General features: G+C 34.3%; 2 protein-coding genes across 4 annotated transcripts; both read right to left on the bottom strand.

Annotated features, from left to right (window-relative positions):
* Window positions 1–889: 889 nt before the first annotated feature.
* Window positions 890–13120, bottom strand: LOC132276256 (acyltransferase Pun1-like). Of its 3 annotated transcripts, XM_059777608.1 has the most exons (4): window positions 9305–9527; window positions 8457–8635; window positions 7686–7823; window positions 890–2649 (listed from the first exon to the last, which is right to left on the bottom strand). In XM_059777608.1, the coding sequence occupies exon 4, from the start codon at window positions 2382–2384 to the stop codon at window positions 1014–1016; it is 1371 nt and encodes a 456-aa protein (XP_059633591.1). In that variant the 5' UTR covers window positions 2385–2649; window positions 7686–7823; window positions 8457–8635; window positions 9305–9527; the 3' UTR covers window positions 890–1013. The 3 variants fall into 3 exon arrangements, with proteins under 3 accessions (XP_059633591.1, XP_059633592.1, XP_059633590.1); XM_059777609.1 differs by lacking the exons at window positions 8457–8635; window positions 9305–9527 and adding an exon at window positions 12816–13120; XM_059777607.1 differs by lacking the exon at window positions 8457–8635.
* Window positions 13121–15582: 2462 nt separating this feature from the next.
* Window positions 15583–16956, bottom strand: LOC132278219 (acyltransferase Pun1-like). Its single transcript, XM_059780027.1, has one exon. The coding sequence runs from the start codon at window positions 16954–16956 to the stop codon at window positions 15583–15585; it is 1374 nt and encodes a 457-aa protein (XP_059636010.1).
* Window positions 16957–17936: the final 980 nt, after the last annotated feature.

Here is a 17936-nt window from a genome sequence, read left to right as displayed (position 1 = left end):
ATTTGGGCTTGAGCATGATGGGCCTTATATGTCCTTGGAATGTAGATATGGGTAGTGGTGACGTGTGCGCTTTTTATTGGAGGGAGTTTTTTTCCCTCCACAACATGCTATGTAAGGTACTGAAGAACCGCAGGGTTGTCGATTTGGCTGTAGTCGTCGTCGTCCGCGACTTGGCACTCTACGAATGTCAATACAACAATGGCACATATATATAGCCTCATATTCAGAGCAGAGCAAATTAGAGTGATGGAGAAGGTCAATGCGAGTTCAATGGAGTCGACATGAGAGGGATGGAAATCGGAGGAGGTCAAATGAATGGAGAACTGGGAAGGAAAGAAAGAGATGGAAGAGAAAGGAAAGGAAAAAACGCCAGCAGAGGTTGTGTGGGACCCGCGAAGGAGCAGAGCACGTCCTAACCCACCATATGTCCGGGTCTGTTGCAGATGGCATGGAGAAATTTTAGGAAATTGATGTACTTTTCAGTTCGTATCAGTGTAGAGTTCGAACTTCGGGGATTCGTGCCGACCAACTTGGCGGATTTTGACGCGGTACGAGGAAGAAGACCCATTTAAAAGGGTACTTTTGTAATTTTAAAATTATCTTTATCAAAATTTTTAATTTAGTTTTGTTCAGGGGTCAGCCATGGTAACTTGATAACCTTGTTTTTTAGTTCGGAGACTGTTTAATTTTAATGAAGTTTTTTGTAGGAATATAATAACAGAGGGGGTTATGTGATTTAAAGTTACAAAAATTTATTCATTAATAAGTTTTGAAATATACATCATGATTAATTTGGTCTTAAAATTTATTCATGAAATATAACGGTCAACCTTCATATGGTTTGTCGTCAGAAATGTAAGCAACAATATATATCTCACATTACAAATGATTATTTTAAATTTATACACAAATTTTACACTTTATTATACATGAGTGCACAAAATGAACAAACAATTCTCACTTTATTATACATGATACAAGCAGCAAAGATCAATGACGATGATAAAAACAGACTAATCCAAAACACTTGGATTGAATTGGGCAAATGAAAGTAGCTCCTCATCACGTTCAAAAGCTCTCATCTCCATCTCACCCAGCGATACCCATGCTTCTATCCCACCCTCTCTATTTGAATCCATCAAAACAAATTTATTCTCAAACACATTTCCTCCAGCAGTAGATACCCATATTGGCTTCCCCCAACCAAAATCCACTTTGTAAAATGGGAACCTACACATGCTGCTACTCACATAAAAATCAACATTATTAGTACTATTGTTACTTTCAAATAGCTCTTTTAAATCCCTGAGAAGCTTCCGTGATACTATGAACCATTCATTCACTGTAACATTTTTCGCGTACTTATTGTAGAACTCTGTCCTATTTTTCCTCAATTGACCAACCAATCCATGCAAATTTACATCCTTCTCATCTGTTACCGAGATTGTAAAGTACCATACCAAATTCCCAACAGAATTTTCTTGCAACGGAGGGACCATTTTCGGTCGCATGTTCAATAGTTGGCTCAAAATGGACGACCGCAAAGTAAAAGGTACTGAGTTTGCTTTTGATGCAGTCATGGCACATTTATAGAGCAGTGCTGTCACGGCTTCAACGCGGGTGGGATTTTCAATTTCTGCTGATTCAGAAGTGATCATAGCCTTGAGTTCAGCTAACTTGGAGGGTTCAAACACAAACCTCCTAGTGACACGAGCCTCTTTCCCAATCTCAACTTCAGGCACAATGAATGGATCACCCGGTGGAGGTACTGAAGACATGGCCGATACTGTAATGAAATGAGGGGATAGTACTATTGACTGGCGTGCCATTGCAGCCCAGTCGTTCAAAAAGGTGCCCATGTTGCAGCCATCGGCTATTTTGTGCGACATGCACATGCCAATGGCCATTCCTCCACAAGTGAAGTGACTGAACTGAATGACTACTAGACTACCACCTTTGTACGAGTTGTTTCCCAATAACAGGCCACTTGGAAGCACCAAGTGTAGTGCCTCAAGCTTAGGTGGTTTTAGAATATCAGAGAGCTGGCAATGGATTTGAGCTTCCAAAAAATCGACACCCTCATCGTTGCAATCGACGGAGATTCCGTCACCTTTGAGAATTCCGGCAAAAGGGTAGTAGAGGGTCAAGGTTTCAGATAGGGATTTTTTGAGCTGATGAGATTTGTTGTTGGCAGTAGTATTGTGTGGGCTATCACAGTAATTAATATTGTTGGAGTAGAAGAGAACTCTGGGTATATAGTTACGATTAGTAAGCTGATCCAACGAAGAGAGCTTGTAATTTCGGAGGTGAGGAGGAGTGGGACAGGAGGGTTTGATGATCTCTCTTGAGATTATCTTAGCCTGAACAGTGCCTAATTCTTCCATAAGCGGTAGGCATATATTTCTCACGTGTTTGCAAGCATATATATATTTGGAAAAAGGGTTCAAAACTGCTGGAAACACCTTACTAAGGTGGTAGCAGTCACCTAAGGCTTCTCTGGATCATCATAGCGTAGTTCCACATATCCACCATATTATACAGATTTGGAGACCGAATCACCACTCATTTAAGAGCTAGATTCCCGTGTGAAGTGGACAAAGGGCTAGCGCATAATATATCTTCTTGACGATTGGCAAAATCTTTAGATATCTACATATATATTAAAATTTGCAAAAATGATTAACTGAAAACAAACCTATAGGATGGCATTGCAATTAAAAAATAGACTTAGGATGTCACGGTGTTAGAATATAAAAAACCTGCTTATATTATTTAAAGACGTCATCATCAATCACTCTCACTTTGTTTTTATTAGGTTAAAATACAATGAAGTTTGGCCTAATTACACACCCATGATAACTTTGAAGGGTAATAACAATGACCCCTTCTGCCAAAATATATGTTTACTCTGCCAAAAAATGAACAGACCAACTAAAATGCCCTTAAACCAATTGAAATGGCCTTATACCCTTAAAATACTATAAAATTACAACAAAAACAAATAAATAAATCTCTCTTTGATGGAAAAAATAAGGGTATTCTCTTGGATATGTATGCATATATTATATGCATACAAGACGATGCACTAAAAACATGGAGTCTTTGGAAAATACAATGCGTTTTCAATCAAAAGGTTTTGGCGGTGGTGGATGATTTCGGTGACAACGGCAAAAGGAGAAGGGAAGAGAGAGAGTTATGGAGGAAGAGAAGGGTTGAGAGTATGGTGTCCACATGCATTAGGTTTTGAAGACAGTTAAAAGCTTTTGTTATTGCTATCTGAAGACTTTGAGGCGAAGTTGTGGTTATTATATTGAACTAGGTCAAATGGTTTAGATTACCATTGAATTCGTCAATTTAAAATGAGGTATGGGTTGTGATTGCAGCATAATTTAAACAGTTGAAAGCAAATAAATAAGGGAAATCAAAAAGAAATAGGACCAGTTAAGAGATGATTCACCTAATCATGTTAGTTTATGCACCAGCTCCAACTTCTTTGCAGAATGGGAGTTGTTTTAAATATCCAATACGAGCAGATGACTATATATAAGTTAATTGCAACTATCACTAGTAAGCAACCATGATGGAGACATGAACCATCAGCTGATTATTTCCTTTCTTTTCTTTTTTTTCTTCTCTATTCTATTCTTCTTCCTTCTTCTTCTTTTTTTTTTTTTTTTTTTTTCTTTTTTCTTTTTTCTTTTTTCTGTGTTGACAAAATTTAGAAACAAACCAAGTGCTATCTAACACAGGTACCACCTAATAGCACATGACTATATATAAGTGGTTCTAGTGTAATTAGTTTCTGTTTCTTTGGGATTACGCCCTCCATATAACCTATGAATAGGAGATTTGGGCTTACCCCTACTTGGAGCCTATAGATGGGAGCTCAATGTCATGGAAGGCAGCTGTATGGTATGTGTAATTTCTCTGCCCCCTAATGTGTCTTAGTAAAATCAATCATCTTATCATAAATGTGTGGAAGCTTTTGCATTTTGCAGTCCAGAATGATGATGATGATATTAAGACAAAAAGCTCTATTAATATAGAAATAAAGCACAGATGATGAGGAAGATGATGATGAGTCCAAAATGTTTTATTAATAGTCCTAAACTTTGGTAATGTCACTGTTGCAAAAACCACTTGGTCACATGGTTAGAAATCCAGTATCAATTTGGAGCAGGACAGTTACCAACCTAAGCATAGTCAAGTATTGGTTTGCTCAAAACAGCCTAAAAAAGTTGATTTTTTTACGAGGAAGACAGTAGGGAGGTTATAGAAAAGATAGAATTCAGAAAAGAAGTTCCAACTTGAACCGTACTTAACAGTATGATCTAGATATAAGTTCAAGTGAATTGATCATAGTCCAATGATGCTAAACAATTTAACTAGCTAATGCTAATAAACTAACAAACTTCAAAATATGATAAGAGTTTGACTCTTTTGACAAATCTTTAATCGAGTGGATCATGAACCAAACTCCAGTGGCTTGGTCGTCTTACAATAGCACTTCCATGAAATTTAATTCTCTAAAACCTGTAATAACCCTAATTTTAAAAGGATAGTCTCGGTATTTATTTATTTATTTTTATTGTATTTTTTTTAATTGTTTAATTGATTATTTGACTAATTATTTATGTGTTTAATTGAATTAAGTGTTACTTGATTAATTGGCTACTTATCTATATGTTATTTGTATTTTGTCTAGGTGTTATTTGTATTATTTGTTTAATTAAATTGTGTGCTTAAATGATGTATTTGATTAATTGTAAATTAAATGATTAAATGTTTTATTTTATTTTATTTTATGGTTATGGTTAGTGGTAATGGGCTAACTAATTGGGTCCCATGGACTACTTGGATAGGAGGTTGGATAGGTATGGATAATTACCCATGGATAGTTGTATATGTATATATATAGATATATATGTATATACATATATATATAAAGGAAAGTAATTTATTAATATTATAGTAACTTTAGTATTAATAAATAATCTGATGTATATATTTTATATATTTATATAATAAGGATATACATATATTTTATACGTAACATGTTTTAAGTTACCTTTTTAATATTATGGTAACTTTAGTATAAATAAATAATTTGATGTATATATTTTATTTATTTAATGAGGATACAGATAGATTATATACGTAACATGTTTTAAGTTACTTTTTAATATTATGGTAACTTTAGTATAAATAAATAATCTGATGTATATATTTTATTTATTTAATGAGGATATAGATAGATTATATACGTAACAAGTTTTAAGTTACCTTTTAATATTATGGTAACTTTAGTATTAATAAATAATCTAATGTATATATTTTATTTAATTAATAAGGATATACATAGATTATATACGTAACATATTTTAAGTTTCCTTTTTAATATTTTCATTTTTTATTTTTCTTTATTAAGTTAACTTAGATTGGGAAAAGGAATAGGGTTATTATTTAGCCTATAAATACACAACTATAGGTTGAAAAATGAGTGAAAATATATCACGTAATATATTCTAGAGAGAGAGAGTTAGAGAGAGAAAGAGGAAGAGGAAGGAATGAGGAAAAAACCCTTTAGAGTGAAGATCAAGGAAGAAGAAGTTTAACTTTCAATCCGAAAGTTTAAGGCAAGTTCTTCTTCTATCTCTTTCCCTTTGATTCGTGTTTCTATACATGCCTAGGAAATTTCAGGATTTATTAAACACATAAAATTAAATAATTATGCATGTTTAATTGGATTAGATCATAGGTTTTATGAATTTGGTTCATATCTGTTCTTGTGTTATGAATTGATAAATGCATGATTTTGATTTGATTTCCGGTGTGAATTTTTACATGTTTAAATTATGTATATTTCATATCTGTGGAATGATGGAATGTAGAAACATGCCTAGGATTCCTGAACATTAAATAGGAACTAAGTTTGGGTTTAAATAAATTTAAATAAACTTAATCATAATGATGCTTGCTATTTGAATGTTTTAAACAAACGAATGAATTTAATCTTTTAATATGTTTTAACAATTGAGATTAAATGTGTAGGATGAATAGATATGGAGAATGCTTATTTGACGGTATAATAAAATATCATCGTATGAATAGACTTATTATAAATAAATAATAAGTCATTCCTATTTTGTGATAACTGATATCATATTATCATAGTTATTTTCTGGATTGTTTGATGTATTTTCTTAATCGTTACATCAATTGTTGGATTGTGTGGTTTTATGCACCGGTATGGGACGGTAGCATTCTAGGGACGGATTAACTTATCAGTTAAGTCCTACCTATTTTATATAAGGGAATGGATTAACTAAAATGTTAAGTCCTACTTATATTCAAGTTAGGTCAGCTGAACAAGTTGAATGACTTATGGAGGATTAATTTATTATATAAGGGAATGGATTAACTAAAATGTTAAGTCCTACTTATATTTAAGTCAGGTCAGCTGAACAAGTTGAATGACTTATGGAGGATTAATTTATACTAGATAGGATGGTTACTAAATTATATATATATAAGTATGGTGCCATGATATGAGCTTGAGTCTCAGGATCAGTGGTTAGGGCGCGTATATCGCCAGGGATGTGTAGCTAGATATAGTGTAGTTGTGTACCCTGGTAGGTCTAGGTACTCATACCCACTATATGTGCGTTTTGCATGTTGCCTACTATTCAGGATGAGACAACCTTATACTCTAGTGAGGTTCCTTTAGTGTGTATATATATATATATACGGACTACTAGTTACTGTTGGATTGACTAGGATGTATACGTGTATCGGATCTCTGCTTGGACTGTAGTAGAGTAGAACTTGTTTGTGGGCTTGACCCATCATTATTTTTCAGGTGTTCGTCAGGAGTAGAGGTTGTTCGTGCTGAGCGAGGATCAGTCTACTTCATTCTTCCGATGCTACATAGGAGTTCCTTTATGATTCAGTTTCCTGATTTAGACAGTTATTGCTGTCATTTATTTAGTTTGGATTTTCTAAGGGTCCACACAGTATGGATTCCCGAGTTGTATTTTGGAGGATCAGTTGTATCAGAAGAGTTTATTAATTAATTGAAATATATTCTGAGGTTTATTATTAGATTATCATTTTAGTTTCTTGTCAGCATTTTATTTATTCTTCTTTATTCTTTTGTACTCTGTGTTCGCTTATTATCAATTTGTTTTAATATCCTCGGGTATTCGGGCGTGGGCCTGGCCAACCCGCATTCGGAAATCCGGGGGTATCACAAAACCTACTAATTGTGCTTCAATTTTGTCAAAGCTATGTCACTTTACATCCACTAATTCTATAAAACCTACTAATTTTCAATCCTGTCAAAGCTATGTCATATAGAATTGGTTCATTTACAATTCTCCATTAGTTTTGCATGCTTCACATCATAGTCTTGGTTATTTTTTCTCATCACATCATCTGCTCATCTAGTAAGGCATATATACATCTCCACGAAGCATCGGATTGATTTCAGGTGGTGAATCCAGAGGGACCAACTTTCTGTAAATTTTTATATTCATATGTATCCAACAACATAAGGACTTAGAGCCTAGATGGCATTTAATTAGAGAGAGCCTAGATGGGCATGGGCATTTCATCAACCAATTAGCAAAACATACAATCTATACAATGACTCTCAAGTGTGTGTGTCTGAGAGAAAGAGAGAGAACCTTGATAGTTTTGTTGAAGTTCCTTCGGTTTCTCTTCTTCAGATATCCGAGAATTTTGTCCTTCCTTTCTTCTACTGAATAACTCCCAATTTGCACAGTAGTTTCTTCAATTGCTGGTGCTGGCTTACCTTGAATTCCCTACAAAATGCAATGATAAAGATTTAAGATAAATATATATACAAAAACACAAATATTTGGTGAGACGCATATACCATACAGTGCACCCCAATCAATTAATTAAACAAAAGGAGGTCCAAAAGATCTGGTACAACCCATTTCATTCCTCCCTGAACTCACATAGGTCAGGTTACATTTGAGTTTTCCTACTAATTATTCTTCAATGCTATAAAAGGTCACTTTGTCTTGGAAAAAGAGAAAATTGGACAAGTAAAAGGGCAAACATTGATCGAATGTGAAATGGAAATTAAAAATAAAAAGGAGTTCTTCTCTTGCTGAATTCCAGCCAAATATCCATTATGGCATTACCACCAGGATAGCAATTGATTCACATTATTGCTGGGCCATCTTTACAAGGTAGTGCGTCAGTGCTGCACAATATTTGAAAATCCATATGATAACTTTAATAAGGGTGTTATTAAGTTCAATGAATCGGGGTCCAACACCAAGCATTACAGCCATAAGAATGGTGTGTTCAACATATATGTCAGATCCTGCATACAATCTCTTTAATTTGTACCCTGAGCTCTGAGACTTTATTACAGGAACACATTCAGAGAAGAGAAGTTAGAAAAATGCTTTAAAAAAATTGACCTTTATGTACAAATTTTGTGGTTGAAAAGCATTGATTAATGCTAATTAGAAAGGTTCATGTTGGGTCATAAGAGTTCTCTTGTGTGGACAGGAAGAGCTTCTTGTGATGAAAGAGACCCATAAAAACTGTTTGAACCTGATGTATAATCTCTTTCAAAAGGCAACCATATCAAATCAACCTGCCATTAATACATATGTTCAGACATATAAAAGGTGACCCAAAGTCACCAAATTATTATGATATATTAGACCAAAAAAATTTATTTTATTACCTTCTTCAAACATTAAAATGGGTTGAAATCTATTTCATCACTTTCCCCAACAACAATCAATTAATAAATCTGTATTTCCCAAGCCAGATTCCTTATTGCTCAAATACTAAGCCATAGACTACGACTTTACAATTGTTTAGAGGAAGTGCAGCTTAGAATTTAACACCAAGCATTTTATCAAACATTTTAAGCGCAAACTGGGACTTCCCCACATTCACAATAGAACTTTATGATAACAATACTATATGCTTAGATGTATCAAATAACAAATTAAACTCACCCAACCTCTATTCCTTACTTCCGAAGAGAAGACATAGATGAATAAAAAATACAGTAGTAATTGAAAATACAAACAAACAACCTATACTATATATTATATATATACACAACTAGAGAGAGATTCATTACACACGGCTATACAATATATACATTTATAGATATTCTGATTAGAAAAACGACACATTATTTTTTATCTGTCTAGTTTTTCCTCGTATTTTAATCCAGACTTAATTTCACGATTAGCTAAACTAGGTCTATTGATTCTATTTGCATGTATATAATTCACATAGAGAGAACCTGGAGAGAGAGAGGATGATGACGATGGAATCGAGAAAATCGAGAGATCGAGTGACGATGGACTTCTCTGAACTAGGTCATCTGTGAGTTCTCTGAACCAGTTAATCTATGAATTCTTTGAGTTTGGTAAGGTGGAGTGCAGAGAGTGATCGGAGCTCCGTGACAACGTTAATAATAAGTTTACTAGGCCCGTTTGGTTATGCTGTTTTTGTTTTTGGACGCTGTAAGCCCGTTTGTTTTTGCTTTTGCTGTTTTTATTTTTGGACTGTACAGTATCAATTTTAGCAACAAAAGTATATTTGGTGGGGCTTATATTATTTTGCACAGTACTAAAATAATTCGTAAACAGTGCTCCAAAACCAAAACACAAAAAAGTTATGGCCATGCTTGGATTGCATTTCATAAAACAATTCTCAAGAACAGTTCTCGAGAACAATTTTCAAAGAACGGTTTTTAGTTTTTTCAGATTTCAAGCCAGCTTGGTTAAGAGAATTTACAAAACAGTTTCCGAAAAACAAAAACTCATAAAACTACTTGGTTGTATGAGTTTTTGAAAATAATTTTCTAAACTAAGAAAATAAATAAAAATATTATTGTACCTCATTTTTTTATTTCTTTAATTTATAATATTAACTATTAATGTAAATAAGTGTCGGAGGTATATTCATTTTAGCTAGTATTATTAACTTAATAACAGTTACACAAATACATATATCAAGGTTAATTACAATCCTCTTTCTGCATAACTCCAAAATGGAGGTTCTGTTTGGTGCTTGTATTTTGTTTCCCCTTCATGGGACTCAATGTACATTCTTCCTAAATTTAAATACAATAAAAAAGTTACATGAAACATTATAAATTAAACATAATAAAAGGTACACCAAAACAAAGTTTTCATAACATAAAACATAATAAATTGTCCCCCACACGAATATAACATAAAGTCACATGCATAAAATAAAAAAATAAAAAAAAGGCATAAGGAAATTGTTCAATAACACATAAAACCAAATATGTGTTTCAAGTCACATGCAACCAAAAACTAAGCCCTGCATTCAGTAACCACCCAAGTCAGTCCAAGCTCTTCAACCAAGCAAACTTCCTGGAAATACTCATCCTAATGAACAATTCTTTGTAGTGCAATTCCTTGAACTTTTCAGTTGCCTTCAAATATGTGTCATCATTTATCTCATCAAGACCCTCAAGGCATTCAATACAATTACTTAGAGAGTATGTGTCTGGGCCAGTTGCCTTTTGAGTATGTTTCATTTTCTTATACGTCTCCGCCTTAGCTAATGAAGCTTCAGTCCTTGCTTTGGAAGCTTCAACAATACAAGCAAGAGTATCAGTAATGAAATCTTTTTTACTCACCTTTTTTGCACGACGATCAGAGGATGTGGATTTACGACGACGAGGGTTATTGTTTTTAACTAGAATATTATTTGAATCATCTTGACCTTCAGCAGTTGAACTAACATGGACACCTGTATTCATAAATTGATCCTCCTGCTCTCGTTCTTCGTCTGTATTAGGTGGATCTTGAGTGGATGCATAGTGAGTTGCCCAGTAGCAGTCGACGTATTAAAAAGAACTCCCAAAAGTTTGTAATTTTCACAACCTTTTTTGCGAAAACACTTAGCATTGGGATGAGCCTGAAAAATATATATATATATATATATATATATATATATAAAGATTGTTAGGAATAACCATATTTAAAAATTAAACTAACTATTGTAAAATAATTAATTAAATACATATTTTACCCGCAAATATGTTTGCCAAGTTTCTTCATCAGCAGTCACAGTGTTTGTTTCCGCATCCCAACCAAACCCAGTTGTCTCATTTAGAAGAGTTGAAAACTCACGATGCTTTGTACGTAATCGATTAAATTTTACCTTTAGTTGTTTCACATTATAAGCGTGATTAGTCTTGTGTTTTGAACTCCTCTGCAATCTTTTTCCAACACTTGGAAGTAAATATCCCAGATGGCATGTTCCCCTTGTTAACCTCCTCAACCATTATATCAACAAAACATCTCTCTAATTGTGTAGACAACATCAGCAATTTGAGATGCCATCCTTTATTTGTGCATTAAGCAAAGAATTACAAGCAATAAAATGAATTACAAGCAAAGAATTAGGCAGTGATATCAACTTAGAGAAATAAATAGATCAGGTTAATAGTGATATGGATTGTTGGTTTTGTTTGCTGAACAGGATTGTAAAGGTCTCCAATCAATTGTACTAATAGGTCTACTGGTTTGCGGCTTCTAAAGTAGTCTCAAGTCTTAACCTTCATACAATTCTAACTTTAGTTGGTCTCCAAACAAAAATCTTCTAAGTAGCAATATGTCAGTTTTGTATCTTAGAATGGAAAAGCCCCTTGAGCCAGTATTCAATTATTGATGCATCTTCAATTATTGATGCATCTTCTCAATAACTGCCAAAGAACTTGGGTGTGATTGTGCAACCTTCTCTGTTTTTTTAATCTTTTCTTTTCTTCCTTCTATAACCTTCAAATTTCAATCCTTCACATCTTTTAAGATTTTCATTCTTTTGGTGCTGAAAGTAAAGACACTACGTAAGTTTATATAGAACCCCTTATTGTTTTTCTTTCTTTTTTTTTTTTTTTCCTATTCTTTCCCTCTGTTTTATCTTTCACCATCTATTTCTTTGCTTTCTTTTCCTCTTACTTTATTAAACTCTTTTTAATCAAACTCTTTAATCCTTCACCATCTATTTCTTTGCCTTTTCCCTCTTACTTGATTAAATTCCTTTTAATCAAACTCTTTTATCTTTACCATCTCTTTTATCTTTCACAGGTTGTTCTACACCTATGTGGTACCAGTTTAAGGCTTCACCACTGTGAATTGGATCAGCAAATTCAATGTATAATAATACCAGTGTTGGCATGCATAAATTAGTTGATAGACTAATATAAAACATAAACATACAATAAAAACAATAATAAGAACAATAGTATAATGCACCAACCATAATAGACAATTAGCAGAAAATACAAGCAATTGTGAAGTTCTTCAACAGGTGCATATAACTAAGAGGAATTTAAGCCAACATCCTATTTTTATAATCTATAGTCTAATGTTTAAATGTATAAACACATATATTATATATACCAATTCGTTATTCCAAACAATAGCGGAACATACTAAACATATTTGGGAAGAACGAGATATGGGAATTCTGGGACTCAAATCTAGCTAAATTGTGCCTTTTTTTGTGCTTGTGTTTGCCATATATATGCTAATCATACCACCTAACAGAGAAGTAAAAATTATCTCACCTTTTTACAGGAAGTGAGAAGGAACAAAAACGAAAAGAGGATGAAAAAGAAAATCACAACAATCTTCTGTGAACAAAATTAAAAATTAAATTAATGATGACAAACAGAAAAAAGGAGAAAATCAAATCCCTAAATTGAAAATCAAATCCCTAAATTGAAAATCACAAATCCCTAAACTAAAAATCAAATTCACAACAAAACTCACCTGAAGGGCTTCTTGATCTACTGATGGGGCGAGAAATAGATGTTGAGGAATGAAGATGAGTCTGGATCCTCAGGTCTAGAGAGTAGAGGAGGGAGTTGAGAAAGAGCGAGCCGTCAGATCTATCAGAGAGGAGAGAGAGGGTTGCTGAAGGAGTGAGTGTTTTAAACGAGCGTGAAATTACGTCATTTTTTTAAGTCTGGGGGCGTTCTCCGTGTTTTCTAAAAAATGAGAACTGAGTTTCAAAACTCTCAAAACACCTAGAAGGTGTTTTCTGAAAACTGATACTATCAGTTCCCAGTTTTTTAAAAACTATTCTGTGAAAATAGGCTCCAAGCAGACCAAAAAACCAAGAACAGTTTTTTTGTAACTCCCAAAACAGTAATATTTTTCGTATTTTGACCTACGTCACATAAAGCGGGAGCGGAGCGTGAGAGCGGCATACCTCAAAAAATCTTAGAACGGGAGCGTCGCTAGAGTGCCGCATTATAAATATATAAAATATTAATTTATAATAATAAATATATGTTTTAAATAAATTTAATGCAAATAAAAAGATAAAATAGTGAATCAAATATGAGTCCAGTACAACCAATATAACCTACTTTATAAAAATGCATAAATTAACAAATATGACAATCAAACAAGCTGTTTTATAAAAATAAAACATAACAGTGAATAGGGCATAATAGAAAAAGCAATATTCAAAAACATTGTCTTTTATATATTTAACATACTTTAAACTCTCAGGATGACAATCATTGTTTTTGAAATAGCAATGTTCAAAAGCATATGAAAAATATATGAAATAGCAGTGATAATATGAAATGATGGAATGAGAATAAGACTATAAGAGTGAATCAAGAGTCAATTACTAGTAAAAGAAGTTTAAGAATCACGAACCCAACACTTAATAGCAGGAGAAATCACAATCAAAATATGAAAAGTTATTCATTCATTTCTTTCTTTACTAATAAATAAGTATTATTAAATATTAAGTATATTGTTATATTATTTTATTTTTACCTATAAAGGACAGAGTTTAATTAATTAAATTAAATTGATTACTTTTTGACATAATTAACCTTATTTGGTCTATTTAAGTTGGGGTTAAATCGAAATTCCTCTAGATTCATACTAAATTCGTGAATTTATTGTCAAAAGTCGTCGAATTCTTGAACAAAATACGCAATTTTACCTTACACAATTTGTCGAATTGAACTTTAAAAATCAACGAATTCTTAAATTGAATTTGCGAATTCAAAATTATGAATTCGCGAATTCAAAAACATGATAGCGTGAATTTTTGGTGAATTCGCTCTCAAAACGCCAATTCACACGCAGAGCAATGGAGCGCCAGTGGTTTGAGCGAATTATGTGACTTAGGTTTTGACAATTGTTCATAACCCAAAATCATAATCATATTTTGCACGTTTCTGTTTTCGACATTTCCACGGCAAAACATTGTTCCCAAATGTGCTTCAAATTTTTTTCTAAAACACTCCTATAGCAAAAATATTGTTTCTGTTTTAACCAAAAACAGAACGTTTAAAACAAAGTGTATGCCAAACAAGCTAATTATATCACACCGCCTTTCTTTCTCTCTCTACTTTTTCTCTCGCCTCTCTCTAAACCTCAGTCGCCTCCCTCTCATCTTCTCTCTTTTGCTCCCACTCCCTCCCATGGGAGTGGGGAGGGCCCGATCCTTGCCTCCCACCGATAAATAAATTCGCGTGTGGTGTACATAGTTTCGCTCGGTGGGTGGTTTCACGCCGTTTTGCTAGATCTGCTCCTGGTTTGGTTTGCTTTGACTTGACAGGGTGGATCTGGAGTTTTGTCTTCGGCTAGATCCCTGATCTATGTCGGATTTTGGTGTCCCCGCCTTTTTGTGCGTGGTTTGGATAGTTTTTTTTCCAATCGGTGGCGCCTTGTGGATACAGCCTTGGAGCTGTTGCCTTGATAATGGCCTGATCTTTGAGTCACTTTCATTGATGCTCTTCTTCATGAGTGGTCCGTTAGTATTTGTACGGTGTTTATAACTGTGTTTGTAGATGCCCTAAAAAAAAATAATAATAAAAAAAGGGGGTTTGGGGGGGCTAATTATTAACAGAATCTTTCTGTTATTTCAGTTTCTGTTTTCCTTGTTGTTGGGCTGGTCCCTTGTTGCTCCTGGGCCTATTATGTGTGCCCTTTTGGGCAGTTTGGCCAATAGCCCACCTTTGTAATTTTTCTCAATTAATTTCCCAAAAAAAAAAAAAAAAAAAAAAAAAAAAAGAAGAAGAAATTGTACTTACGAGTGGTATTTTCTCTATTATAAAGTACTAGATGATGAGCATCTGAATCTTAGTAAAGGGGGTGTTTGTGTGAGTTTTTTATCAATGAAAAAAATAATAATAATAAATTTTAAAATATAAATTTAGAAAAAGAAATTTAAAATTGAGGGAATATGTTATTATTAATTTTTTGACAAAATAAGAAGTGTTAGATGTTAGATTAGTAGATACAGAGGATTGAATCCTAACACTACAAAACTTATGACAGACACTAATTCATTGGACTACCCGCAACAACAAAAGTACTACATAACAAAACAAACAATTATTTTAAATTTATACACACAGTTTTTAATTTAATTTAATACATATTTACATTAAAACACGCGCATTATATATTGACTTGTCTCTTCGGAATTCATATTTTAATTTTAAAAATGAAGAAGCAAATTCACATTATTATACTACTAGCTAGTACATAATATTTGCAGCAAAGATCAAGCAATGTCCAAAACACTTGGATTCAATTGGGCAAATGAAAGTAGCTCCTCATCACGTTCAAATACTGACATCTCCATCTCACCCAGCGATACCCATGCTTCTATTCCTCCCTCTTTATTTGAATCCACCAAACTAAATATATTCTTCCTAGTTGCATTTGCTCCACCACCATAAACCCATATTGGCTTCCCCCAACCAAAATCCACTTTGTAAAATGGGTACCTACACATGCTATTGCTGATATAGAAATCAACATTATTAGTACGCTTTCTTTCAAATAGCTCTTTTACCTCCTTGAAAAATTCTCGTACTACTAACAACCATTCATTCACTGTAACATTTTCCGCGTACTTGTTGTAGAATTTTGTCCTACTTTCCCTCAATTGACCAACCAATCCATGCAAATTTACCTCCTCGTCGTCTGCTACAGAGATGTCAAAGTGCCACGCAAAATTCCCAACAGAATTTTCTGGCAAAGGAGGGACCATTTTCGGGCGCATGTTTGCCACTTGCCTCAAAATGGATGGCCTCGAAGTAGAGCGTGAGTTTGCTTTTGATGCAGCCATAGCACATTTATAGAGCAGTGCAGTCACAACTTCGACTCGGCTGGGATTGTCAATTTCTGCTGATTCACAAGTGATTACAGCCTTGAGTTCAGCTAATTTGGAGGCATCAAACACGAACCTCCTCGTGACAGAACTTACTTTTCCCATCTTGGTTTCGCCCTGAATGAGCGGATCATCGATTGGCGATGAGCCGGACGATAATGAAATGAAATGAGGAGAGGGTACTATTTCATGACCACGCGCCGTGGTGGCCCAGTCTTTCAAAAAGTTTGCCATGGTGGAGCCGTCGGCTATTTTGTGTGACATGCACACCCCAATGGCCATTCCACCACAAGCGAAGTGACTGACTTGAATGACCACTAAACTACGACCTTTGTATGATGAGTTGTTTCCCTGTAAGTCACTCGGAAACATCGAGCGTAGAGCCTCAAAAGTAGGTTGTTTGAGAATATCACACAGTTGGCTATCGATTTGAGCTTTCAAAAACTCAACACCCTCATCGTTGCAATCGATGGAGGCTCCATCGTCTTTGAGAATTCCGGCAAAAGGGTAGTAGAGGGTCAAGATTTCAGATAGGGATTTCTGGAGCTGATGAGATTTGTTGTTGGCGTTAGTACAGATGGGTGGGCTGTCACACGCAATATTGTTGTTGGAGTAGAAGAGAACTCTTGGTACATAGTAATGACTAGCGAACTGATCCAACAAGGAGAGCTTGTAATTTCGGAGGTGATGAGGAGTTGGAGAGGAGGGTTTGATGACTTCTCTTGAGATAATCTTAACCTGGATGGTACCTAGCTCTCCCATTAATGGTTAATCTGTGTCTATAGGTTGGCATTTCTCATGTGCATATATATAGCCAATATATAGGATAAAGATTTGGAGAACGAACCACCCACTCATTTGTGTGAGAGCTAGATTCCCTCTTGAAGTAGACAAAGGGCTAGCTTAGCAGCTGGAAAGGTACATAATATATCTCACTAATTGGCAAAATCTTTATAAATCTACATATATATATATATATATATATATATATATATATATATATAAATTTGCAAGAATGATTAATGAAAAACAACATTAGGATGGCATTGCAATTAAAAAACGGACTTGGGGTGTCACTATGTGTGGTGTTAGCACTCGAAAAACCCACCAATGCGTACGAGTATTATTTAAAGAGGACAAATTGAAGTGCTGGCTAAGCACCCAAGAAGTTAGGATGTCGACATATATATATATATATATATATTAAAATTTGCAAGACCATTAAGAAAAACAAACTTAGGAAGTTAGGATGTCGCTACGAGTGATGCTAGCATATGAAAATTACACCCATACTTATATTATTTAAAGATGTTTTCTTCAATCAATCAACCTCACTCTATTTTTAATTAGGAAAAATTAACATTAAGTCCTACTTATTTTTCTTATTAAAAATTGAAGATGTAAGAAATTTCTCTCTCTACTTTGACGGAATATCTTTACACTTCAAGAATTTTTCTCCCATTTTTCCTCTATTTTCAGCCTATTTATAAACTGTTACAGGCCTTCCAGATATTTTCTAACTAACACCTTGCGCTGGGCTCATTCATAGGGCTTATCTAGTCATGGGCTTGATCACATCCAGCAGGCCTTCAGCTTGATTTTTCAATTTTGGGCCTAACCTACAAGAACTTGGTTGTCCAAGATCACTTACCCGGCCCGTTTCTCGTTGCATGGGCTGTACCCGGCCCACGCCGTTTTCGGCATCCTCATTTGCCCCCATAATCTTTTCCTTAATCAATTAG

Source organism: Cornus florida, unplaced genomic scaffold, assembly GCF_030987335.1.
Source record: "Cornus florida cultivar Cherokee Brave unplaced genomic scaffold, ASM3098733v1 CherokeeBrave_3.0.0_Hap2_Chr10, whole genome shotgun sequence".
NCBI classification, from domain to species: Eukaryota; Viridiplantae; Streptophyta; class Magnoliopsida; order Cornales; family Cornaceae; genus Cornus; species Cornus florida.
Note: the sequence above shows the minus strand (reverse complement) of the source record. Positions and strands in the feature narration are given on the sequence as shown.

What these genes read in the sequence shown, in the direction of transcription:
- LOC132276256 (XM_059777609.1), bottom strand. Translation starts at nt 2,384, where the DNA reads ATGGAAGAATTAGGCACTGTTCAGGCTAAGATAATCTCAAGAGAGATC.
- LOC132278219 (XM_059780027.1), bottom strand. Translation starts at nt 16,956, where the DNA reads ATGGGAGAGCTAGGTACCATCCAGGTTAAGATTATCTCAAGAGAAGTC.